Below are 26355 nucleotides of genomic sequence, written 5' to 3'. Positions count from 1 at the left end.
TGAGTTTCACATAAATTTTATTGTGTTTTGGAGGAAATTGTATACAATCAATCAGGTTACTCCAACAGCAGGTAGTATGTTTCACATGTGCAGTCTGGTCTTTTTCTTGTCAGCTACTCAGCATAATTCCTAGCAGGATTTTATGCTCTAAAGAATAACTAAAACTATTAGCATCCAAGGGGACATCTCTTTCTATTGGGGTTAATGACATTTTTTTGAAAATTCCTAACTACCCTGAAATTAGGAAGAGGTATTCTGTCTGTTTGTAAAAATTCAATAATACCTCTGCATCATTTCCTAATAAGAGTATCTGAAAATATTCTCCGTAGACAAAATGTACTGCCAGTGTCAAAGAACATTTTCTTCAACACAGAGCTTTTTATTTGTTGTAATTTTTGTCATACATCACCATTTCAAATCTTTTTATGAGCAACAACTGAGTGGAAAATTTTTTATTCTGAAAAAAAATCTGGATTTGCAAGAGAAAAGAAATGCTAATGGAGCTGCAATTGCTATAACAAAGTACATTTAAAAAACAAACCCTGATGGCTGAAGATTAATCATCTGACAGTGAGGAAAATAACACTTAAGGAAGGAACACAGACATTGTGCTTGTGAGTGCCAGCTTCCATCTCCGTGTACCTCACCTCACTTCTGTGCCGTGGCACACTGCTCCCAGCCTTGTGCCAGCACAAGTTCCCTCTTGTTACATTGTTTTTCTGGGAGTTAAGTTGGCTTTTAGATGAAGAATAATGGGCTGAGTAATTTTTTGGGGCAAATGAGACCCCCCACCCTCTGGTTTAAAGTGTGGCAACACACAGGGCACTGCCAGCAGAGTGAGGGCGCTGCCAGCAGCGTGGAGGCAAGAAGGAGTAGTTACAGAAGTGCTATAAATTGAAGTGGCTGCTGAAGACTTTCTCCAAAGTAATGGGCTTACTTTTTACTTTTCTGCAACAATATATAGCCAATGTTTTGGGGATTTTCTGATATTGAATGAAGGTACATATTTATTTTCCGTAGCTAGAACTGCACTGAGAAGCAAATATGTTTTTTGGGGAGTCCTTTTGCTCACAACTGTCTGCAATTTCCCCTCTAATTAAAACAAGAACTTCCATTCCAAATTACCCTCTTGTATGTTACAGTCCTGGGATATCATCTATACAATTAATTATAGTCAGACCCAGCGTTAAAATTAGGAATTGGGGAAAAAAATCCTATAAAAACAAAACAAAGAGTCTATATTTCAATCATTAAAAAACAAAAGGAATCAAGGCTTTCCTTGATTTTGGATAGTCCGTAAATGTCTTGAGATAGTACCTGAAAGAAAATAAGCAAGACAATGAACCTGCATACATAGAGGGAAACTGCACAGTTTCAATACAGATCATCTGAGGAACCTTAAAACTGCTCCAAGCTGCCTTTCTTTGTTATCTCAGTGTGTTACTCTGCAAAAGAGCAGCTCAGAAACTATTTGCACCAGTTATTTAATTAACTGATAGTAGTGTTAAGGTTCTAACAGGCCTAAAGTAGAAATTTTAGGAATTCAGAGTATATCTACTCCAAAGGGCTGCAGAGGTTGCAAGGGAAGCCTTAGGAAAACTCACATTTATGAGGCTCGGTAAGGAGAGGCCTTAGCAGGGTGGAAGCAGTGATGCAGCTCACGTCAGATTAAAAGACTGTCAGGCCAGGGGCACCAGCTGACTGCCTGCCTTACACAAATAAGCCAATACACCTCCTGTACATGGCATTAGATTTCAGTTTTATCCCAAATCCTGGCTCTGGTCCTCCCTGACACTTTGCAAACTGCATTCCAAGGGGAAGTAGCAGGATATGGCAAGGAACAGTTTGATACCTGTGATGGTGATAAGCACGTGGACCAATGCAGCAAAGAGTGAAAAAGGCAAAGGCGAAGGCTGGTAGGGACCAGGTTGCAATGGCAAATCCAAACCATTCCACAATTTCTCCAAAGTAGTTGGCTCCAGAAACGTAGGTGAACAGTCCTCCTGTAGCAACAGACAAAATATCTAATTTTTACAGTCATCTCCTGCACATGGAAGGTTCTTTCACATAAAGTCAGCAGCAGAATATGTATCCTTTTTTATTCAGCCCATGGCAGAAACCTAAATGCACTTCCCTGAAGCCAATGGAGCCATGCCAAAGGGGGATCTTGTTTGAAATTCTTGTATAAATACAAGAATCAAGGGGGATTCTGACTCAGATGTTTCCAGCACTTTCACAATAACTTATTTTCATTTGGAAAATAGCTTAAGAAAGACCATTATTACATTTAAATTATAATAATTAGCATTAGTCAATCCTTTTCACGCCCTAAAAATATTTTGCAACTTCACTATCTTTGGGGAATGCAAAATCTGGATATCAGTTTTTTGCAACATTTAAAAGAGGCTGGTAAATATTAGAGGTGACAAACTCTGGGAGACACATATCACCATCCATAAGCCAGAAGAAGGAGTCAATACCAAACCCAAGAAATTCTTGGATCCCCATCCATGTTGCTCTACAGAGCTGGACATTTCCTGGAACGGCAGTTCAGCACCTTGCATCCTTGATGTTATTATTTTCCCCTAAAGTTAACACTTTGAATCCACTTTTTGCACAGTAAGAAGTCCACTACTACTTCTTTGCAGCTGCCTTTTGCAGAATTAAAATCCTCTTCCTGTGTCCACTTCAGTCTTCTCAGAATTACCAGCCAATTTCCTAAATCTCTCCTCACAGTTTGTGTTTTCCGGATACTCTTGCTGCTTGCCTTGGACTGCCTGCAGCCAGCTCACACCAGTCCCTGCAGCTTGGGGGGCACCTGAACTGAGTACCTGTGCAAGATCAGCTTCTCTGCCATTATTGTCACTGTCCTGTGAATTCAGTCAGAAAACATTATTTATTCTGCTGCCCTACTTCCTTCAAGGAAGGGAGGATAAGAATATACCTTGAGGAATCTTGTAAGTGACTTCTCCGGGTTTCCTCAGCTGGCGCAGCAGGAGATCACTGTGAATGTTGATTCCCATTCCCAGCAGAAATAAGAGGAGACCTAAAAAACCAATGAGAAATGGATTAGAAAGATAGCTCAGTCTAGATATCCCTACTCAAGCTCATGTGTGAGGTTTGTCTTTGCAGCAGACAGATAGGGGTCATAATGTGAGATGGGTGGACTCTTTTTCAAGTCAAAAGATGCATTGCTACCAAGAAGGCTGCAGAACAGGAGAAGCACAGGTGACTGGTGACACCACAGCACTTTCAGCTGAACTTCCAGGTGACCATAGTCACCATTTATTGTATACTTAAGGGAGGACATGAAGTACCCCATGGCCACCACAGCTGATGACAGCCAGCCACAGCTGTGCACGTGACTGCAGAGTAAGCACGGAGCTGTAGACGAGTACCAATACCCTCATTTAACTGCTGAGGAAAGGGGAGCACAGAGACACAAACTTATCCAGCACATCACTGGAGCTGGGAAAGCAACCTAGATCTCAGCACCTCTCAGTCCACTGCCAGTGAAGCTGCCTGGACAGAGCTATGGGCGTGGATGGAAAGCAGGCACTTGCTGAAGGATGCTGGCATTATCTGGCCAGAGTGATCCATTGACCAGATTCCATTTAACTGAAAAACCAGAGGCATTTGATTGAGGAAGTCTGCAGGTGACATGCCCTTCATTTTGTGACACATTGGACACTGAGAAAACCACCTCTGACAATGATGGGAAAGCAAGAAAAGAAATAGTGTGTGCACTACAGTGTATAGATTAAAAAAATGCTGATAAAACTTCCACATTTCTAGTAGCAACAGAAAGTTGGTAAGAGTCTGTAGAGGAAGAATATACTGTTTGTTTTTTCCTTAATATTTCAAGTACTGCTAATGCTGATTTTCTTTTTTCTTTTTTTTTCAACATTAAATACATACTTTATTTGTCATGAAAATTAAGTGATATGGTGTTTTCTTTGTTGGATATGAGAGGTCGTACTAAACAATGCTCAGAATTTTTAGTATGTGATGCTATCTGAAAAGACTGGACTTGGATCCACAGTCTGAAAAGATACAGAGAGTACCCTGGTTAGTTTGTACTTGTAGTATCCAAAACGTTTCCTCAGACCTCCATGTTAATCCTCATTTCTATGTTTACATTTAAAACCACTCTCTGTGCAGTAGCAAATCTGTAATGCCATCTAACTTCTCTTGTTAAGTTATTCTCTGAGGGATTTTACAGGGTGAAATTCAGCTAGGCTATTAAGTTATGGAATATAAAGGAATCGTATTAACATACAACCAGACAGTGCGTGATCTGTAATCTTCCCCTGTGCCTTACATGAGAAGAAAGAGCTCTTTGTCCCTAAATCCTCATTCATGCTGGGGTTTTGCCCTGCTTTTCTCTCTCACTCAGAATAGCTGCATCGAGTGCAAAGCTCCCTGGCAGGGAAGAGAAAGCCACAGCTTGTGCTCGCACACAGCCACTGCTGGGTGCACGCTTCTGGCTGAGCAAGGGCACACCCCCATGCACTTGGGGCCTGAGATTGCATCTCCATGGCCCATAGCAGCAGGAGGCTCTGGAGTGGTGTCAGTAAAACAAGGTTTGTGATTTGAGACTAACACATAACATGATATACCTTCAAAGGTGGCTGCCTAGCAGGAAAAAAAAAAAAAAAAAGTTACTGCACATTTACTTGTTTTATCTGGGCCAGCAAGCAGGTTTCCATCACAACAGATTTGACTTACATGTTCACTGAAGATTAGGACATAATTCAAAATGCTTACAAATTGCTTGGAGATTAGATCTTGGGAATCCTGCAGCTGTAATTACCTGATGTAAATCTGATGTCGGTGCACCAATTGTTTGGGTATTCAGCGCAGTAAATCAGGTAGTACCCCTGGAGGAAGCCATTATAGATACAGAATAACATGCCAAAGAAAAGCAATTGCAGTGGGAAAGGTCTGCCTCTAGTGAAGAAAGGGTAAATAAATGTCCTAAAGTAGATAAGAAAAAAAAGTCAGCACACTGCTCATGATAACATTGTATTTGCAATTTCTATGCTGTAGGGAGAAAAACTTGAACAAAGCACAAAGTAGAAAATAGGTCAATAAAAACAAAAATTTTGAAACTAACTGCAACAATATAAGAGCAATAATTTATTTGGAACATGAAATCCTACAGATACACATCTTTTTCCGGTCCTTCATGACTGCACCCAAGGTGGGAAGTTGGAAAGCTCATCCAGATTCACTGATGCTTTGAGAATGTCTCTGTACCTTTCTCTATGCTTCTTTGTGAAAATGAGGAATTCGTGCCCACAAACTGCATTTTCATTTCGAGACTTGATTTAATGCTCCAGTGGGCCAAGCAAAGATTGGTTGCTGTGGAGGGACATGGGGACATGATGTTCAGACATCAGTGATGTTTGTGAAGGGCAGCACCGACTTCAATACTGATTCTCCAAACAGGGATTATTATGCCATGAGCATCGAGCATTGTGGAGGAGCTTTACCATGGGGAAGACATTCCTGATCCCTGAGGGCTTTAACCCATGGTGGCAGATGGGCTTGAAGGCAGTGTTGAGACCCCTCTGGCTCTCTCACCCCTGCAGTATACAGCCCAAGATGTAATCTCCCTTCCCAGCCTCCCCCACTTCACTCAGAAAGAGACCCCCATGCATCTCTAACACACAACAGCTCTGTCCTGCTCTGCTTGGACACTTCGATGTAGGGGCAGAGCACTGTTTTTCCCTACCTGGGGAACTGCTTTGCCTCCAGTCCCTGCCTCCCCTCCATGCTTTCAAGGTTTTGTTTAAAATAAGAAGAGCTACAGCCGTAAGTTTAATATACTGAACACCAAGATTTCCATGCAGCTACAGCACCTAGGGTTTTCTTAGACAACAGCTGTGCTCCCAGTAGCATTAACATCTGTGCGAGCAAATAACTGGTTCTTGTATAGTTTTAATTTATATGTATGTTTGCTTCAGGTGGGAGTATCCCCCTTGACACTTCAGGCAATCCATATCATCCCTGGGAGAGTGAAACAAAGAAGTTATATTCATTTTTAGTAAGTATTTTCTTACCTGGCCAATTAAGTTCTGTAAGTGGAAAAATCTACATTCTGAATGTTTTTCTTTTGCCCTCTTGGGCTTTGGATGGTGCTCATCATACCAGTATATAAGCATTGCTGATCAGTAATTCACATCCCATGTTGCAAGTGTCAATTTAAGCAAGCTGAGGCATAAAATCTCATAGTATTATAAATCTAGATTAAATCATACTATGTCTCGAAGTGAGTAAGCAGAGTACAAGCAGCAGCATGTTAATGCATTCACTGCTTTCCAAAGCAAGACAGATTTCCAGCAATTAATGCAGCTGTGATGCAGAAGTGCTAAATATTTTTAAAGAAAGGAAATGTAAAAGGTATGAAAAATATTCCTCAGATAGTGGTCTCACATTTGTCATATTTATTACAGAATGGGAATGAATGCTCTTTGCAGTAATGCTACCAATAATTACTGATCTTGCCCTTTGGGAATGTGATGCTGGAGTTATGAGTAGGCAAGGCCAGTTTTAGCATTCTGATCTGCCGTTGAAGTCATGTTGACAAATTTGACCTGAACAGTTATGAGAAAAAGTGTGAAACTTGCAAATGCAGGCTTGAAGACAGCAAATTGTATAGAAGAGGGAATGATATAAACCACACAAAATGAGTTTAGGACGTTAATTTATACAGCAGATTCAAGTAGGACTGGCACTGCTTTATCCTTTGCCTAAAAGAGTCAGGTTTAAGAGTGTCTGAGTTTTGACAGCTGATGCAAACAGAAGTTTCTCAGGTCCCAGAAAAACTGATTTCTTCCATGCTGCTTCCTGGTGCTGCTGTTGCTGTAGAGGTTATAAGCCCTTGAAAGGTGATTTACCCTGGAGTAACAGGAGGCCACAAACCTCTCTGCCATGGAGTGCACACAGGACAGAAAGTATCTGCATGCAAAGTAAAAGTACAATGACAGGGGAGCTGGGAGGAACCAGCTTTGTTTAGTTGTTGAGGTATTAAAATCCTGGCATCACTGTAATCCTGCCTCATAGCAGTTTGGACAATCCAAGTCAGGATTTCATCCAAGAATCTTTGTTGTGGAACAAATTCTCCAAGGAAATCTCCATGGGTCTGTTAAACCAGAGGCCAGATTCAATTCTCTGTATGAGATTGTACTATGTGGCTAGTTGAGGGTGCACAAACTCTTCCTGATGAGATTTGAAAAAGCAACTGAGATAAAGCAGGGACATTTAATAGTTTAAAATATTCCATGGAAGAGTCTGCAGCTCTGCTGGAACTATTTTGCAGTGTGAAAATCAAAAAAGGCCTGAAGACCACCATTTTAGAATAACAGAGCAAATTTGGCCTTTTGGTTTTAGTCCAATGACAAATTTGACCTTTTACTTTCGGTGCAGTATTGATGACAAATTCATTACTCCTTTATTATCTTTACCAACCAAAGGCACTGCATCTGACTAAACCATTGCCAACAGCTTCTTTTTAAATGAATGAATAATGCATTATTAATTTTCTTCCCCATCATTTATTTTCCAAAAGAACATGTTTTGAAGAGAAAATCATTTGACATTGCATCAAATTTCATCTTAAAGGTATTAGTCCAGCTTCTTGAAAACTCCGAAGACTCTCACCTAAACCCAGGGAAAGTATAGGTTTGCTCTTCTTTCCACAGAAGGTGGAAATGTTTTCACAAATGTTACCATAATCCACTAAGAGTAGATTTTCAGTCCTCCAACAGCTTGTCAGTCAGAGACGTTTCTGCTCCTGCTGTGTTTTCTCCTCTCCAGGGCCTAGATGCAGCATTTCAGACAGTAACAGCTCATTTGTCACTCTGGAAGCTCAAGGTGTTTCACACCTGGGGCAACTGGGTCAAGGGTGCCAAGAATGGAGGACACCTGGCTCCCTCCAGGCCTGTGGGCCACCAGCCTCCTGCTGTGTTTGCCCATCTATGCCTCTGCCACCAGGCCTTCTTCTGGGTCTAACCAGATGAACAAAGGACTAGGAAGCAGAAGGATTGCAAGGTGGGCAGGGCTGATGCGGTGCCTTTCTCCTTGAAAGCAGGTGCTGGCCATAACCCAACTTTGTCCTACTCATACTGGGGCACGGTCTGAATGACCTGGCCCATCCCCTGTGACCCTGGCCAGCTTCCAGAAGAGAGTTATGGATTTCTCCTGACCAGGAATGCTCTGAGTCCTTGCAGGGATTTTTTTGGTTCTCCTTGGACTGTGGGGGGCAGGGCCTGCCCTGAATGCCTGGTGAGGATGAACCAACGTGGCGAACGGTGCCTGAGAACCACTGCCCCACGGTCTGGGCTCCACCTGCTCTGGCTCCTGCTTGTCCCACCCAGACATACAAAAGGTGGGGAGGGCTGGTGGCTCAGGTGAGGGTAGGCAGCCAGGCCCTCCCATGGGAGTGATGCCCTCAGGGACCTCCCAGCTCATGTGTACACTGAGCTGACACTGGAAAACACTCCACAGGCAGGCGGGTGTTGTGCAGTTGCTGCAGGGCTCATGCAGTAGGTGAGACACCCTGCTCCATCCAGGGCCCATGTTGCAGCCCCTTTTCTCACTCCTTGAAAACTCCTTGCTGAGGTGCTGTCTGCAGTTCTCACCACTCTACTGGTATGTCCTCAAACAAAGACCTCTCTAAGTGGAGGACAGGTCTCCAGACTCTGCTGCACCTCCTTCCTTAGGGGGTTGTTTTCATTTTGTTATTTGTACAAATACCTGTATCTCGGGTGATAAGAAAAACCCTGTGATTTGTGTTAAACTAACTACAGACCAGTCAGACGTGAAAGGATTGGCCTGCTATCAAACCATGGATTTACTTTCAATCTTTTTTGTGCACAGATTGACAAGACTGGTGTCCAACCTGGGGAGATTACACAGAGCAGTTCTATTTGCACTAACAATTAACACCATAGGTTGTCACTGGAATCACATTACTAGGGAGCTGCTGGCACCCTTAGCATACCTGACCACTTGGACAAAGGCTCAAGTTGTTCACAAATATGATGGACTTCTATTTGGGGTGCCTGTGATGCCTTACACAAAGCCGCTAATTATTCTGGAGAGTTATGGATGCCAAATTAGATGTCCCAAAGACATCTGCTGCTGATTAGTCTGCACATACTTTCTGAGCCCCATTCTGTAGTTTATTTGTAGGTTAGAGGCACTCTGAGGTAACTTTAAACTCTTACTGGTTTTGAGTTGTGTTACACTAATTCTCATTGGATATTTATATTTATATATTGGATATTTATAGGTGCCAGGACACAATCTGGCACCTAATTTTCCTGTGGCCAATTAAAAATTTTCAGTTATCCCAGACTGGGTTAAAACAAATGTGATTCCAAGCAGCAGGCTAATTTGCTATCAGTTTAAAAGGAAAGTAAAAGAAAATATTCGAAAATACTTTCAAAAGTGAAATTAAGCATTTTAACCCTCCTTCATCATGATATCTACAGATGCCCCAGCATCACAAGGCAGGTAGAAACTCCTCACCTGTCATATTCCTCTTCTCAAACCCTGAGATATTTCACCCTTCCCTTCCCCACTTACTCTGCAACAGACTGAGAACATCATCAGCCAGGAATATTTAGACAAAAAGTAGGTTATTAGCAGCTATTTGTACTGTGCAGGGTGGACCATGTCCCTTTTGTTAGGGTCTGCACAGTGAGACATGCTCTGTCACAGACTTGGGAGCAAAATCTGGGCTGCACCCAGGTGACACACCAGCAATGCCAGCAGGCAGGAATCATGGGCTGCCCATCAAGCCACTGGCAATACCCACTGCAGGACAGACAGACAGCAGACCTCATCTCCTGTACTGCAGCTGTATCTCATCTCCTGATATAAGAAATCCATAAATTCAGGAGCTGAGCTCTTTTTCTGGAGCTGATGTCCAGCCAGAGCTGCCTGAGGAGCCCACCAGTGCAAGCAGTGTACAGTGGCTGTGAGTGCCACTGGGTGATCCTACCTGCAGGGCACATTTCCTGACTGGGGCAGGAATGTTCCTCATTCCTGCATCACTGGGACAATGTGAAACCATCAGGTAACTGTAATCACTTCCTGGACTGTGGCCCAGTTTGTAAGCTCATCTTAAATCATTGAACAGAGTCAGTGAGGGGAGCAAGAGAGCTACCTTTTTATTTTAATCATGCAGATTTATTTATCTAGTGATGACAAAAACAAAGTTGGAATGAACTCTCTTTTCCAAGACACAAATATTTTTCCACATGCAAAATACCCTACTTCCATGTTCCTCCAAAGATCTTTGGACAAATTTTGATGGCTATAATTTAAGGAATAAGAAAGATAGATATATGATTTAAAATATTATGATTCAGCTGTATAAAACAATACTAAACCTGCCATATCAGGTTATTTTCTGAGGAGTCTATCTAAAAAAATTGGGTCAATCTACTATCTTTGGGATGTTTGTGGTTCATTTCCAAGATTATTCCAACCTGAAGCCTGTAATTGTAGGGACAGTCTTTCTTTGTGGTCTCTTAATGTCAGGTCCAGGGCTGATGAAGACTTCTAGCAGGAGCAGACTCATCTTTCTTGGGCAAGAGATAGAGGCACACATCTGATCAAGGGATGGGAGAAGGACTGAGGAAACCCTGAGACACATGGCATCATAATTGGGTTTCAAGGAGTTCCTGAGAAGCAAGGCAATAGGAAAGAGAAAGTCTGGGCAGCACTGATTTGATGCAAAGACATCAGAAACACAGTAGGATTCAGTGGGAAAAGGAGAAGAGACTTGTAAGAGACTGCCATACTGAACCGCGGGGACTGCTGAACTTGTACTGAAGATTAATAAGAATAAACTTATTTCAGATATGAAATTACACACAATAGTAAAAAATAATTTATTTGCGAGAGCTGAATTGCTGTGAGCAACAGTTGTCCTGATACTGAAAGGAAGTTAGTTTGAATGCAAGGAGATTTCTGTTAAATGTAATATAGAAAAAACACGGAAGTAAAGAGGACTGGGAGAGGGAGGATAATCAGAAATTACAGACAAAGGCAGATTCTTTAATAAAGAGAAGACAAAGGTTTGGAATTAATATTAATTCTTATATTTCAGGGGATAAATTATATTCCTTTGAAGAGAGGCAGAAGGTAGCAGCTGCTGAGGACAATTGACCGCCATTTACTGCATTTTGTTTTGAATGATCTGACACTGGCTTCTGCCAAGACAGAGTGCTGACTGTGAAGGACCTCTGCTCTAATCCAGCATGACACCTTCAGGGTTTCATAATGTCTCATGACTCATCTAACATTTTATACAAACTGAACATCTCAAAGATGATAAACTCCTTAGAATAGATTAGCAGTTCCTTAACACCAGCATTTTTGATTAAAGCTCCAGAGTGGTACTTGCTGTGCCAGGAAGGCTGACACCACGGATAACAGCACTTTCAGAACAGTCAAAGGAACCAGCAACCGCACTTGACTTGTGGTCACAGAGCTAAAAACAGACTTCAGGTTTAAACCTTGGTGACAGGTCAGAAAAGCTTCATTTCTTACAATTACCTTTGAATGAAGGGGGGTTATAGGAAAAAATATTTTCAAAAGCATGAGTATCTGATGGGAAAGGCTAAAAAATGGTGCTTCTGTATCATTGTCAATCACTGAAGAAAAAAATACCCACGATGCATTTAACCTTGGATAGATTTAAGGAATCTGAGCTATGTAATACTCAATTCCAACATTATAAACACCTGAAATAGTCATTGTGACCAGCTAGAACTAGTCAGTAATGCCTCACTGATTGATATAAATTGTTAGCATGCTGTGCATTTAGCAAAGTAAGAATAAATACAGTTTATAGATAAAGTTTAGTCCTCTTCACAATGCATACAGATATTATTAAATGTGCTGTATTTAATAAAATATAACTGTTTGGAAAACAAATTAGGAAAAAGGAAAGGAATAAGACTTTAAAATGGGTATTTGGTTTTAATTAGTAGAGATGAATTGTGTAGGCTTGACTCCAAGGCAAAAATTTTTGCTCTTCTAAATTCACTGTAACGGTGGACAGGTTTCAAAAGTGTTTTGCAATTTTGTTTATAAATTACTTCATTACTCCTCTTGGTTTTCTTCCATTATTTCTGAAAATAATGCTGGTTTGGTGCACTATCAAGCTGCCTCAGCAAGTCACAATCCATCAGCAAATTACACTCAGTATACATTTATACCAGCATATTTGTTTCTTAAATGTTTCTATTTTGGTATAAACATCAAATAGATTTGAAATATTCTTAATTTTAAATCTTTTTTTATTTTCAGTTACCCAGCCACTTTTTTTTTCCATCTTTGTATTGTGGAAAGGAGATCAGAATGAGAGCTGAACTAAACAAAGGGAAGAATGAATTGACTGCCCTTAACCAAAGGCAACTGAAACAAGAGACAGATGAACCAGATATTAATATCTTTCTCACCACCCCTTGTCAAATTTGGCATATTCATCAGAAAGATGGGGATTTTTTTTTAAAGTACTTTTCTCTTTCATAGCCAAAGAAGGTGAAGTGGAGCTAATGGAGCAAAGGGAGTATGTTTCCTGTATAGATCCCTGCTGAAATCAGTACCATTCCCTACAAACTGGCAGTTTGTCCTTAGACACAACACAGCCAAGTCAGTGGAGTGCAGAATGTGCAGCCTGATTGACTTCTTGTCTGAGCAGTAATACTTGTAACAGCCTCTTTGACTCAGAGTCACGTGTATCTAGCAGCAGGGGACAGGACTCATTTCCATATGTAACTTAGGTAACCCTATTTTCATGCAGTAGGCTTGTTGAGTGAAGGAATTGACATAAATTGGATATATTATAGGAAAGGGATGGTAGGAGCAGACTATGTCCTGTGTCTTGACCTTAGATTTTTTTACTGTATCACATGTCAACCTTTTAAGTAACTTGGAGCTCCCTGGTTTAGAGGATGTTAAGTGACTGCAAAACTGATTGAAAAATTATATCAAGGAATAATTCACAATTGTTTACTATCAAACTAGAAAGATCTTTTGAGTGGAGGTTCTGCAAAAGACTCTTCTGGTACTACTCAGGAGTTTTTTCATTAATATCATGCCTCTGGGGAAAAAAATGCTTGCAATGTTTGTGGCTGACATGGCTTTGAGAGATGCTGAGCACACCAAGAATGAAGACCAGAGTCTAGAATAGTCTTGAAATATTTGTTTGATGGTTTTAAAACAGCTTATTTAATTCAATAAAGACAATGGCAAAATACTACACTTAATTAAGACCAAATGTAAAAGACAAGCTGAAAAAAGGCCTGGTCAGGAGAGGGCATGCTGGTAGGTGGCAAGCTGAGCATAAGCCAGTGAGGTCAGGCTGTTGTGAAAAAGAAATGTTAAAATGTGTCGTGGGAATGGGCATGTTGTTGGAGACACCTGAGGTAATCTTTCCCCTTTGCATGGCACTAGGAACTCCATTTAAGTGGGAACTTAAATGATACTCTGTCCAGCTCTCTATAAATGACAAAGTGGAAGCAGCCCAAAGGCAAACAGCTGTGGTCTAGGAAGTGTCATGTGAGGAAAGACTGAAGGACTCAGGGCTCTTTAAAATAATTAAGAGAAAACCAGTGGAAGACATCATAACAATCTGCAACTGTATAAAAAGCTCCTGCAAAGCAGAAAGGAGTCAAGCATTCTCCTTGTCTACTGGGAACACAGTTAGAAGCAACAGGCCTGAACAGGTGTATAGAAAATGCAGCTTGGATATTAGGGAAAGATAGTGAAACATTGGAACATACTAGGAATCAATAAGCAGCAATTGTTAAGGACAGACTAGAAAAATGTCCATCAGGAATGAGAAGAAAATTTGAGGACTGTATGTGGCCAGGAACTGCCTGGGAATGGGAACATAGTGCTGTTTTAGTCAGAGAGAGTCTCTGATGGACTCAGCATCAGGCCAGCTATCACAGTTGAAACCCTAATTAAACTTGGTCCAGATTTGTACTTTCATGGGAATTGGAGGAAAGGATGACTTGTATGGGGATTAAAGTTCAAGATGGATTGTGGTGATGACAAAAGTGCAGATCTCACAGTGCTTCATGATTGCCTCTACTATTTGACAGTATCTAAAGGGCAACAGTACTTAGAGGTTATGAGAATATTTGTTGTTTTATCTAAGCAATAGTGTGTCAAAGCCTTAGCCAGCCAAAGGTATCTCCCTCTTTTCTTCTTCAGAAACAACAACTTTATATTTATGAAAACAGATCACTTTCTTCCCATTGCTAAACTGTGGGAGTCTGCCAAAAGTGTGAAATTCATGCCAGAGTAACTTAATCAGACACTATGCTGTGCACTTCAAAAAGTTCTCCTCTCCACTGGAGCAGAGTTCTAAGAGTTCACAGAGGTTGAGATCGTGAGCAGAACAGAAGGATGCATCTACATAAAAACTGGCACAAAATGCACAGAACTGTGCTCTTATGACTGCACTTACCAGATAAAGTGTCATTATTTTCCATAAATTGCCCATGTGGGCCTGAGAAATGACCAAAGGAAGACAGACAATTGGTAACCATCCTTATTCAACATTAAACCTTGGTCAGATTATATTCAGCCAACATACTGAACCTCTCTGATCTCACGGCACTTGGGGCAGTACATACACATAGAGAGGAACAAAATTTGAAGTGTCCAGGTCAGATCCTGAGTTTGTGCTTACATTAAAATAATCAGAGGACTTAGAAGCCTCTTTTATTCTTCCTAAGGCAAAACTGCCATGGGCTGATTCTGAGTCACAATCATCTCTGTTTCCTCCCAAAATATGTCAAAAGATTTCCTGACACTGAAAGCTGCTGAGTGAATCACTCAGCACAGTGTCAGCATCATCTCCTGATACCTGGATATTTCCCTCTCACATAATGACTTTTTCTTTCCCATTTCATCTTACTCCTGCCCCACTACTGCCCTAGCTGTTGTTAACAACTTTCCTACTTGTCCCTTCCTGTGCTCTTTCAGCTAACATTTCTGTCTCTTCCCACCTTGTAGCCCTGACTGTAAACCTCGCAATGGTTTTTATTTCTCTGCATTCAAGACATGTTGTATTTTTCCTAATCCATGTTCCAGAACTCTAGCTGGAAGACTTCTTCTTCTCTGTTGATTATCCTAGCAGCCAGAAAAGCCTTGCTCTGTCCCTACAGTGCCAGCCTAGAGCGTACTTGGCTGGATTGCAGGCTTGTGTGCTGTGGTCCTATAAGGACCATCTCAGGTCCTTATAGCCTGAGATAAACCAGAGGAACAGACTCTAAAAATGTTAGCTGACGACCTTTATGTTTGAACAGATACAAACACACTTCTCAGACAGCTCTGCCAAGTTTAAATTGCTTTCCCTAAGAAGAGTCAAAGACCTCTCACTTTATTAACCTTAATTTGGGCCAAGTTTTAAAATGTGAATGCTTTAATAGTTCTTTTTTTAAAAAAAAATGTTCTAAAGAGAAGCAAACAGGCAAAAAACCTGCAACGGCATAATATAAGTACTTTTCTTCCTCTCTGTAATTTCTCAACATTTCTTCCTCTCCTGTTCTCAGGAGCAGCAGAAATTTAATAGAGGTCCATGCATTGTTCTACCCCAAATGTGTGACAGGAGTCACTGGAAGGTTTGCTTAGGACCACACTGTCTGGAGGTATTGGCATGTGCATCTCTAGCAGGAGACCATGCTAATGCGACTATACATCTTTGGGTAGCACAGCTAACTTATTCAGAGCTCTCTGTAGCCTTCCTGCACACCCTGAATGATGGCATGACTATCTAGATCAAGGAGCCTTGGCTATGTAGGAAAGTCACCCAGCCCATCTTTACCCGTGTGTCAAAGAGCTGCAGGTCATCACCCTGACTCAGGATCTGCTTCAGCAGTCTTGCCTGGGAATTGATCTGCTCCTTAGCATCTCCCTTAGACAAACCCTCTTTCTCTAGCAGACAACACATCTCTTTGAAGACAACCTTGATAAGGTGACATTTTCCAGAGACATTTCTGGGCGGCAGTTTCCCAGCATGGCAGGTGTTGGATTAAGTTGGTGAACTCTAGCACTGTTGTAAGGAAAATGGTATTTTATACCTGGCTAAAGCTGACGGTGAATGTTGCTACTCTATTATATGTTTATAAAGGGTAGTTAGTAAGGAGGAAGTCAAACCCAGCTTCCTTCAAACAGGATCTTTTTTCATTGTTGTTGAAGGTCACATTTGGATACACCTTCCGAAGAATGGTGAAACTTTCTGCCTATCCTTAGGTCTTAATACAGTAGCAACTGGTGCTTCAAAAGTTCACAGCTAGGTAGAATTTAGCTAGTTCTTAAAATAACTTTGGACCTGCAGAAAAATTTACTATTTCTTCTTCTTATGAGTTGCCTTTTCCCATTTCCCTACATGGTATATTTTAACTCAGTTTTAATTGGTTTTTGGGGGTTTATTTGGTTTTGGTTTTTTGTTTTTTGGTTTTTTTTTTTTTTTTGGGGGGGGTTTTATAACAAAATAATCCCATTGCTATTGTTGTAACAATGAGATGTTGCAAAAATAATCAGAATGTCAGCTGAGTGGTCAGCAAAGAGTAACACAGCTCTTACATTTAAATGGGTGTAGATGTACATGAATTTAATGATTTGACCAAATTCAGTAAGGATCACCCTAGTGATCAATTCACCTGCCACATTTAAATCAATTTCTGGACAGAGAAGAACACTTGCGAGATGTGTAAACTAAGAATCGTCTCTTAATTTAAGTTTGAAAGTATTTCTTTATCATAAGCCTTCTTGACCAAAATTAATTTTGAAGGAGATACCAAGAATATAACTTACACCAAGGGAAATACGCAATGTCTGGGGCAGACACTGATTTATATTCATACTACTAGGAGGTTGTTTCACTATTTTATTTTTCTTAACGGAGCTCCATAATACTGGCAAATTACCTAATTATACAGGCTTTTGAGTACACAAAGTATATATTAAAGTGTGTGTTAAAGTGTGCCATTTTGTTAAACAATATTTATTGGCTTAGTTTGCAAGTCCTACCTCCTCCTTAATGGCAGCCTCTACTATGATAAGAAATCAAAAAAAATCAGATTTGTCAATCTTGAAGGAGCAAGATCCATCACAAATTTCCCACTGGGCATATGGAATGGACCTTAACACTTTTTTCTTGGTTTTTATTTCCTACTTAAAAGAGTAGCCCAAATAAGGGAATACTGCAGACATCTCATGTTTAAAACAAATAATTTTCTTCTTTGGTGAAAACATTCCTATTTTCAAGTAAAAACATTTACAGAAACTCCTGTATATAATTTAATTTTTTTTTCTGTCTCTGTTTTAGTATAACCCTTTATAACTCTGCTTTTCTGATATCAACGCTGGGAATGTGGTGATGCAAATCCAGATCTTTACCAGATCCTTGCCAGTCTTACCAAAGCCTAGTGAGGGTTGGAGCTCAGATTGTTAGTGTCCTCTCAGGATTTAAGCTCACAGGGTAGCAAGTGCTTTAAGTTCCTTGGTGGGCTCAAGTCTCACACAGGTGAGATCAGAGCAACCTTCCTGTGCCTTGGTGATGTCCTGGTGGCTGGGACTCAGGTGTCTGCCCTTGAACTGAAGTTTGGATAGTTCACTGCAGAGCAGTTGGACTGACACCCACCGAGTCATTTTGTAATTAACAGCAACAGTGAGGTCTCAGAGCAGGCATGAATACTCCTTTAGTGCATCTAAAGCTGTCTGGTAATAACAAAACAGCACAAGTGAATTAGCATCTGATATAAAGATACTCCTAAGAGGCATGTTATCTTGAAAAGTGAAGAAAGATAAAAGTGTTAAGTTATCTCTGCAGAAAATCTTCCAGACCAAGAGACAAAAGGAAAAATCACACGGGTACAATTTGGGCTGGGCAAAACCAATAGGTTTCTGTAATGTTAGCCCACTCTCCATTGGAAAAGGAGTGTATAGATAGGATGCTTTGTGCCAATTGTTTGGAAGGCAATCAGATAGTATTCTGTTTTGAGAACAGAATTAGGAAGGTATTTCATAATGCTAGAGAAGACTGCAAGGAAGTAAACTCCGCACCAGCACTGGGTACATGAGCATTTTACAATTCTGAGGCAAAGCATACGAAGAGATGCTTTTGTTGGCTATTAATACATTAATTTGAGGAACCTGGAAAAAACCAGCAATGAATCCAGTATTTTCATGGAAGAGAAGAGATTATATATTAGTGTTACTGTAATGCACTGGGATGCCTGGGGAGCAGGGAATACATAGAAGAGGCAGAGCAAATGGCCAGTCTCCGTTAGGGATATTGCTGACAGATCTAGAATTACTGCCAAGGCCAAACAGCAGGAGAGAGGATGCAAATGTGCTACTGTGTAGCTGGTGAAGGCCAAAAGGAATCTGGTCAGGGTCTATTCCAAAGCATCAAGATGAAGGAAAAGAGAACAGGATTTGTTACTTGTCAAATACCTGCAGATTGTGTATTGGGGGATTAATTATAGAGGTTTCAGGTGGCCAACAATAGAAATGTCTTTAGTTATTGACACTTAATAATGGTAACTTTCTAAGAACAAAGGATAAAATAACTATTTCTGTGGGGGGAAAATAATCTCTGGATTAGATCTATTGGACCTGGTGGTTATTATCTGGTCTGGTAATATTCAGTACTAGCAAGGAGAGTACCACTTAAATATATGAATATCCTTCAAACTTAATCTAATTTCTGTTTATCCACTTCATGTTTCAAAAAGCATAACTAAAACTCTGTATGAACTAATACAGAATACCTCTAAAATTATGAGCAAATTAATTTGTAAACAACTTTGGAGCCTCCATCCTTCAGCATTTCTCTGGAGGCTTGAGCTGCTTTTCTTACTGATCACAAGTAGGTATTCCAACTTGAAAAAAGGACCAGTCCAGATGTGTCCATAGCACCTGCCTGACCAAGCAGGCAGGCACTGCATTCTGCAGAGCCAGGGGAGAGCAAGAGCCTTTTTCTTTCTCCTCTCAGCTTAGTACCAGAGAGAGGGAAACTGGCCAAAAGAAGTGTTAAAAACTTATGTGAGGATGCAGTTTTCAAATGCTCCTCATTTCTCATTCTCTTGCCACAAAATTCTGCATTTCCTGATCTCTTTAGAAATATATCAAGTTGTAGAAAATCAACTACAGGTGCACCAAATGGGTCACCTCCAATCAGAGGAGCCTGGGGATCCAGCTGCATCACAAAGAGCAGCCTTACTTAATGTCTCTCAGATTCACTTCAGTGTACTTCAGAAATGAAAACAGCAGTTTGGTTTGTTAATATATTAACAGAGTAAAGTAGAAAACAAAGATTTGACTTGATTGAAAACAAAGTTTCAAGAGAAGAAAATAAATAAGTAAATGTAATTCTAAGTGGTCTTTGAAACGGAAATGCCTCTTTAAATTGCTTGTGCCACAGCTATTAAGGGCAGCACAGAAGGGGCAGATGCAGCACCCTGTCTTTTACACTTCTGTCTTCAGGATTATCTTTATAAGTCAGTGGGACCTGCTGCCACTGCGCACGGTGGCATCGTCTCTGCTCCCTCACCACTCTGTCTTCCTCACTGGCAAGAGAAATGCAGCATTAAGATTTATACGGGATTGGATTGCAAATGTTTCCTCTCCTTGCCTCGTGTTATGTTTCCCACCTTTGGTTTTTGAAGCTGGACTGCAAAATGGAAAGGCAGCAAACGTGTTTCTTCTCGACACCTGAGGGCTTCCGCTGGCATTCCCAGCACAGCCCCTCCAGCAGGAAAGGGGTATTACATATGACATGTTACAAACTATGTTTCAAAGTAAAATACTTTGTAAGTCATTTATCACAAGAAGCGTTCCTGTACGAACATCTTACACCACTCATCATTTTCAGCTCATGACCAGCTTTCCACAGAGATTGCATATACAGATGGCAGACTTGGCAGCCACTTCTTTTCTCACTTTCTTCTTCCTTTTCTCTGCCTTCCCACCCCATCACTTTTGGAGGCCTCTGCAACCACCGAACCTACCCTGTGAAAGTGAAGATGCTAAGAGCTTACTGAAGACTCAGATTTCGATTTTTTCAAATTCCAAATAATTCCAATTTCAAGAATGCTATCTTTAGCACCAGAGAGCATTTGAATTTGATGAAACTCACGCCATGCTGTGCTAATAAGGTGCACGTTGAGACACAAAGAACTGGCTAACTAAGGAGAGCAGCCGAAGAGGCCGGGGCTGGGATTCCTCCCTTCCTTCTCCTCCCCTCAGCAGCGAAGGCAGCAGCAGTCTGCCTTCATCCCTTCCTGAAAGCCACAAAGAGAGGCTGCTGCCTAGCGGTGGCAGACAAAAGCAGAAAGCGTTCTGCTGTCACGGTTCACCACAGGCCACTGGACAAGGCAGGACGGACGGGAGCTCTCCTGGCTCCATCCACCTCCCTCTTGAATCCACCCAGACAGAAATCCAGAATCCCCTCTGCTCTGGGCAGCACTAGGGGAGGGCTGGCGCTCTGGCCAGCAGTCAGTACCCGGGTGGCCATCTCCCTTCTCTGTCAGCAGCGGGCTGCATGGGGCATAGCACCTGCCAGAAGTGGCTCACAGGACTCCTGCAGGCACGCAGAGAGGTCCTCTGAAGTCCTTGTCAGTGAGGCACCAGCAACGTTAACCCAGTTTCCAGAACAGTATGAGGGTGGTCCCTTCAACACTCCAGAGCCTCACAACAAATACAAAATTACCATCGATTAGGCTGGCTCATGGCACGGATTCTAGACAAGCAGTGAATACAAATGTGGGCAGGACAGCATTTCTAAGCAGCGTGCCCATATAAAAAAATTATTTTAAAATGAAGGAAATAAAGTGATATAAATGAAAACCACTCCTAAGGAGCGATAGATTGTAACCTTGGTTACAATCCAGGTTACACCAGCTCCAGAGTGGTCTAAGTAGCCTGGAAACATAGGATGTGCCTCTATGACTCCAAACAGAAAAGCGCTCTTCCAGTCTGTAAACATCAGAGTAGGATGGGGGAACAGGAGAATAATGTTCTCTCTAGGCATGCTACTACAACTCTGGCACTGTATTATATATCACACACTGATGTCTTCATTTTAAAATGGATATAGAAGAAAAGGAGAGGGAAGAAAAGCCACAGAAATTATCTGAGGACTGAGAGGGAAAAAAAAAGTCTTGCATTGAGGGTCTGCTCTGGTTCAGTGATATTATACATCTAGTTTATGATACTTCAGTTCAAATAAAAAAATATTGTAGCTATTTGACAACATGTCCAAAAGCAGGACAAGTTAACTATGGTGGCTTAAATATGTTCCTAAATTTATGAAAAGGTAATTTTATCCTGACCAATTTCATGTCGGATGAAGTATCATGTGTCTGCACTACTCTAACTCCATGTCAGATCAGGTAAAGTCTGTTGCCCTATATCTGGCATAAATCCACCACAAGCCCATAAATTCAGCATAAATACCACATCATGTGTGGTAATTAATGCACCAGAAATATGATCATGTGCTCCTATATTATCTGGATCAAGCTGATGCTGACAGAGTACTTGACAGCTCTGTAACAAGTAAATTAAAACATGATCCAGTACCTTGTAAGTGATATCATGGTAAGAGAATACTGAAGGACACTAGGGAGTGCTTTAAATTAGCACAGGGTGAATTGAAGGAGCAAGGCCCACTAGGAGAAAAATCAAGACCACTCAAATTTAAGAAAGACATTTTAAATGTGTTTAAGTAAGTGTAAAAGAATTCAGAAGATAACACTACCAAAGAAAACACTGGATATTTCCATTTTAAAAATGATGGATCTTTCATTTTCAGGGGTTTTCAGGTCCAGACTTGAAGTTACACTGAAATATGTACTTCAGTCTAAAAGAAGCTACTGGGGCAACACAGCTGGCTACAACATAAAGGAAGGTAGAATAGCTAATCACAGCAGTCTTTTGAAAGTCTGTGTCTCTCCATTATGGACTATAATGTCCTTCTGAGCATACCTCTAATGAAAACTTCCCTTCCTCATGTATGTTTGCTATAGTAGGTGAGACAAGATTAGGAATTATAAAAGCTCCCTTGTGGAGAGAAAGAAGTCACTAAGTTATGCAACCATGTACAAAGAAACTGTTTCATACAAGCACAGAGGAATGCTTAAGTACAGATGCCAGATGATCAGTACTAAAAGTAGGAGTGAACTAACAAAAATACCTTTATAATTAAGAGTGGAACACCTTTATTCATTTCAAAATTTTAAAGTCAGAAAATGTAGTAGGCTACACACATTAGGTAAATGCAATTTTATTATTGATTGATTTAATGCTTTACTCATTATAGTTGCAGTAAAGTTTAATCACAAAGTATTTAAAACTGTTGTTAGATTATTCCAAGTAAAGATAATAAAATGAAAAAACCAAAAAAAAAAAAAAAAAAAAACCAAAAATTCAAACTAGATCCTGACTGTTATGTCAAATTACTGAACCTATTTTCAAACACTGTATGGCAATGGAACGTTCTAATGCAGTGTCACCAGTCCCCCTTGGAAATATGATTTATTCAGCATCATTTTATAGACAAACAGCCATAATATGAAAGTGCACATAATAGGTAAGTGCATCTCTGCAATATGACAGCTTGCCCACCAGCACTGTCACCAGGATGTGGTGGTACTCAGCATGGAACAGGGAAGCTTAATTTCCCATAAAGTACTACCTAGAAAATCTAGGAGCTGCAGGTGGGCTTAGACTGGAGCTGATTCTGGATGACAAAACCTGTGAATGCTCAGTGGTCAGGGATGTCTCCTCCATTGCTGTTGTTTTCCTCCAAGGACTGAGTAAATCCCATTCTTTTAGTTAAAGGCTTAATCCAGATTACAGTTATTGTGTCACTTATTGATTGCTAAGAATTTGACCCAGCCTGCAGAGGGTCCAAGGACTAAAAATTCTAGGTAGCAAAAAAGTCTGGAAAAGAAGAAAGCTGCAGAAATTCTTTTTAACTGTAAGATATGCTACAGTCTAAAAAATTCTCTGTAACAACAAATTATCCTACCTGCTAGGAATTGTAGATAACAATTACATGTGCTGACTGTTAAAACTTCCATGTTATCAAGAAGGCTCTAATCATAAACCATGTGGCCATAGGTCATTCTACCAAGGATCCCTCAAAGAACCTGCCTGTATTATAGTATTGTCAGGCAAAACCCAGAAAAATTTCTATTTTGTGATTTTGCTGCTCTTTTACATAACAGCAGAGTACTAATATTCAATACAACATTTCAAATATTAATTGATTCAGCAGAATGTCAGAATGGCTTGTGTGAGAAGGGGCTGCAGCCTGTGAGAATAATATTGGAGTCACATGCTGTATTAGAAAGAAAATTTTTATACAGACTTGGTTGAAGTGAGGGCTTTTACTTTTACAGGAGAATAAGTATATTCCAGCAACAGACAAGAAGATCCCCGAACTGTCTGGAAAATAAAACGTAAGAAAACACAGTGCTTTTGCATAAGTCCAGCAGTAAATTTGGGAAAGAAGCCAGAGAGTCAAAAGATGTTTGCATATTAGTAGGGTAACATTTCTTTCAGTTGTCTAGCAGTGTTCATTGATAGTTGTGTTTCTCAAACAATCAGAAGTTCTTGATAACAGAATGCATTAAACTAAATTCCATATAACTACATATAATCAATACATCTAACTTTCTGGAAGCCAAATATGTTATGGGTTTGTCCTTCAGCTGACTTCTGCAGTAAAGAAAATGGGAGTGATAACAAATGCATGTCTAAAATAGTGCTAGCACTGTAAACCATTCTGTGTTTTAAATTTCTCCAGAACAGCCTTGAGTTTCTATCCCTAAACTATCTGTAGAGATACTGGATTTTCAATATATTGATTTTGGTTGAGTAGGAAATTATAATTTCTGACCAAATATTTCAGGAATGTTTTCTATTTCTATGAAGCAAACTAAAAAAAACAGATATAGCAGTGGTGGTGGAAAATGGCAAATCAAGTCAAGGTTTTGCCTCAGAAGTTACATTGCTCTTTACTACATAATGGCATAGCATTTTCACATGCACTTGCCACTTGTGAATAAAAGCCTTTTTTTTCCATAAACAGATAACCAAAATTCAACTTTCTCACGAAAGAACTCCACAGAAAATGGAAGTGGAGCAGAAGATGGATTCTGGTGATATTCTCCAGAACCAAGTTCCACTGACTGCAGAACTGGGTGACAATTGTAGAGCTATGTCTCTTCAAAGTTATCACCAACACTAGACAGAAACTCTACTATTTATTGAGCTCCTGATCAGTAAATACAGAATTAATTAGAGTTACAGCATTCGTTGACTCTGACAAGACCAGGTTTCTAAAAAGAAAATATATTAAAAGGAAAAAAAAAAAAACAAAACAACATAAAGTAGTACTTCTGTAGTGGAGCGGGAATGACGAATCGAGCATAAAGAACCAACTTTGGTGCCGTGGCACCGCACGCCCGCAGCGCCTGTGCTCGCCCTGCGCGGAGGGCAGAGCCGTGCGCTGCCGGCGCTCCGTGGATTCGCTCTCGGTCATCCTCGCGCGTATTCCCACGGCTCTGCGCTCGGCGACCGCCGCTGCTCCCGGCGCCGCACATGCGGCGCCTCTCCTGCCCGCAACAAGCGCTTCCTATGTACCTTTACAAAATATTTGGATGAGTTTTATCCAAACCTTTGCTTCAACTTAGCGAAACCTTTTTTTTCTTTTTTCTTTTTTTTTTTCTTTCTTTTTTTTTTTTTTTTTCTCCCCCTAAGAGAACAATTCAAAGCATTCATCCTCTCCCCTGCTTCAAGCACCCGAGCACCACCTGCTCCTTCCCCCGGCGGCCGGATCGGGGCAGGGATGCCCACGCGGCCGGTCCCTACGCTTCGAGCGGAGTCCGGAGCGCGGATGGCCAGCCGGACTCGGAACGGAGCGATGCTGCAGCCAGGACCTGCCCCGGCCGCACCGCCCGCCCGGCTCCGGCTGCGCCCGTTCCCGCAGCTTCCCTTGGTTTGTTTCCCCGAGGCGAGGCGGCAGGGAGCCGTGCCCGGCGGCGGTACCTGTAGAAGTAGTGCCAGCAGAAGAGGCAGCAGAGGAGGCGGCAGCCGAGCGGCTCGAGGCGGGGCGGGCTGCGCAGAGCCAGCAGCAGCGCGGGCACCAGGAAGGAGGGCAGCTCCTGCAGGAACCAGGCGCAGCGCGCCGGCAGCCGGCCCCGCGGCCGGCACAGCCGCTCCTCGTGCTTCCCGTAGCGGGACGGCACCCGCAGGTGCAGCGAGAGCTGCAGCAGCGCCAGGGCGCCCAGCAGCGAGCTCAGCGCCAGCACCAGCCCCGGGAAGCACTGCATGCTTGGGGGCGGGCGGGGGCAAACAGCCCTCGGCCAGCGCCAGCCCCGGCCTTATTAGAGCCGCGGCCGTCACCCCGCCCCGCCGCGCTGCCTCCCAGCGCCCGGGCTCGTCACAGGGCGCAGCCCCTCGTGCCGGAGCGGGCGAGGCGCCCGACCCGCCCGGAGGGGAGCTGACCCTCTCCGTCCCTCCCTCCCGTCCCATCTAGAGGGGAGCTGTCCCCCTCCATCCCTCTCTCCTGCTCCGCCCGAAGGGGAGCTGTCCCCCGCCATCCCCGCCATCCATCCCGCCCGGAGGGTAGCAATTCCCTGTCCCTCCCGCTCTCTCTCGCCCCTTCCCTCCCGTCCCCCCGCACTGTCGGGGTCCGCGCCGGCCCCTCCCGCCGCCGGTCCGGTCCGTCCCGGGAGTGAGGGCGGCGGGCAAAGGGAGGGAGGGCCGGGGGCGGCGAGGCGGCACGGTCGGCACCGAGCGGGGGCGAGGCGGAGGCGCGGCCCGGAGGTGAGCGGAGGTGACTCTCGCAGGAGGCAATCGCTGCCGGCGAGGTGGGAGCGAGCGGCGGAGCTCCCTTCCGCTGCCCCAGTGTGTCACCGTGCCCCGCGGCTTGCCCGGCCATCTGTGCTGCCAGGGCCGAGCAGCCGCCTGGTGCCCGGCAGTGCCGCTCCACTGCGGGCAGGTGGAGACTAAAGGCAGACAGATGCCAAAGGTCGGATGAAAATGAGCAAATTTAGATGCTCGTGGTAAGTCTAGGAAAACACAGTCCAAGAGCCACGAGTCTGACAAGTCCGGGTCATATTTGGCATAACCCAAGCATGCTGAAACTTTTTAAGTGCCCCAAGTTTTAATGAAGGTGGTCCTAAAGTAGGTGCTAGATTTGGGGTGTGCTCGGGAACCCTTCGGTCTGAACCACATGAAGTAGTTTTGACTAATTTGCCTAAAACTACAGTCCTTTTCTTTGCCTGTTTCCCTGGATCT

General features: G+C 42.3%; 1 protein-coding gene across 1 annotated transcript; it reads right to left on the bottom strand.

Annotated features, from left to right (window-relative positions):
• SRD5A2 (steroid 5 alpha-reductase 2) lies at nt 1–25422 on the bottom strand. The gene is made up of 5 exons (XM_068185359.1): nt 25102–25422; nt 4814–4977; nt 2945–3046; nt 1853–2003; nt 1–1317 (listed from the first exon to the last, which is right to left on the bottom strand). The coding sequence occupies exons 1-5, from the start codon at nt 25383–25385 to the stop codon at nt 1251–1253; spliced, it is 768 nt and encodes a 255-aa protein (XP_068041460.1). The 5' UTR covers nt 25386–25422; the 3' UTR covers nt 1–1250.
• Between the last annotated feature and the right edge of the window lie 933 nt (nt 25423–26355).

Source organism: Anomalospiza imberbis, chromosome 3, assembly GCF_031753505.1.
Source record: "Anomalospiza imberbis isolate Cuckoo-Finch-1a 21T00152 chromosome 3, ASM3175350v1, whole genome shotgun sequence".
In the NCBI taxonomy this organism is placed as follows: domain Eukaryota; kingdom Metazoa; phylum Chordata; class Aves; order Passeriformes; family Viduidae; genus Anomalospiza; species Anomalospiza imberbis.
This window is presented reverse-complemented; position numbering and strand designations above follow the sequence as displayed.

Excerpts from the sequence above, each read along its gene's own strand:
- SRD5A2 (XM_068185359.1), bottom strand. The coding sequence starts at position 25,385 with ATGCAGTGCTTCCCGGGGCTGGTGCTGGCGCTGAGCTCGCTGCTGGGC. Across the intron at positions 3,047-4,813 it reads CGACATCAGATTTACATCAG|GTCTCCTCTTATTTCTGCTG; the intron begins GTAATTACAGCT and ends TTGGTTTTTTAG. Across the intron at positions 2,004-2,944 it reads CACTTACAAGATTCCTCAAG|GAGGACTGTTCACCTACGTT; the intron begins GTATATTCTTAT and ends CTGTTGCTACAG.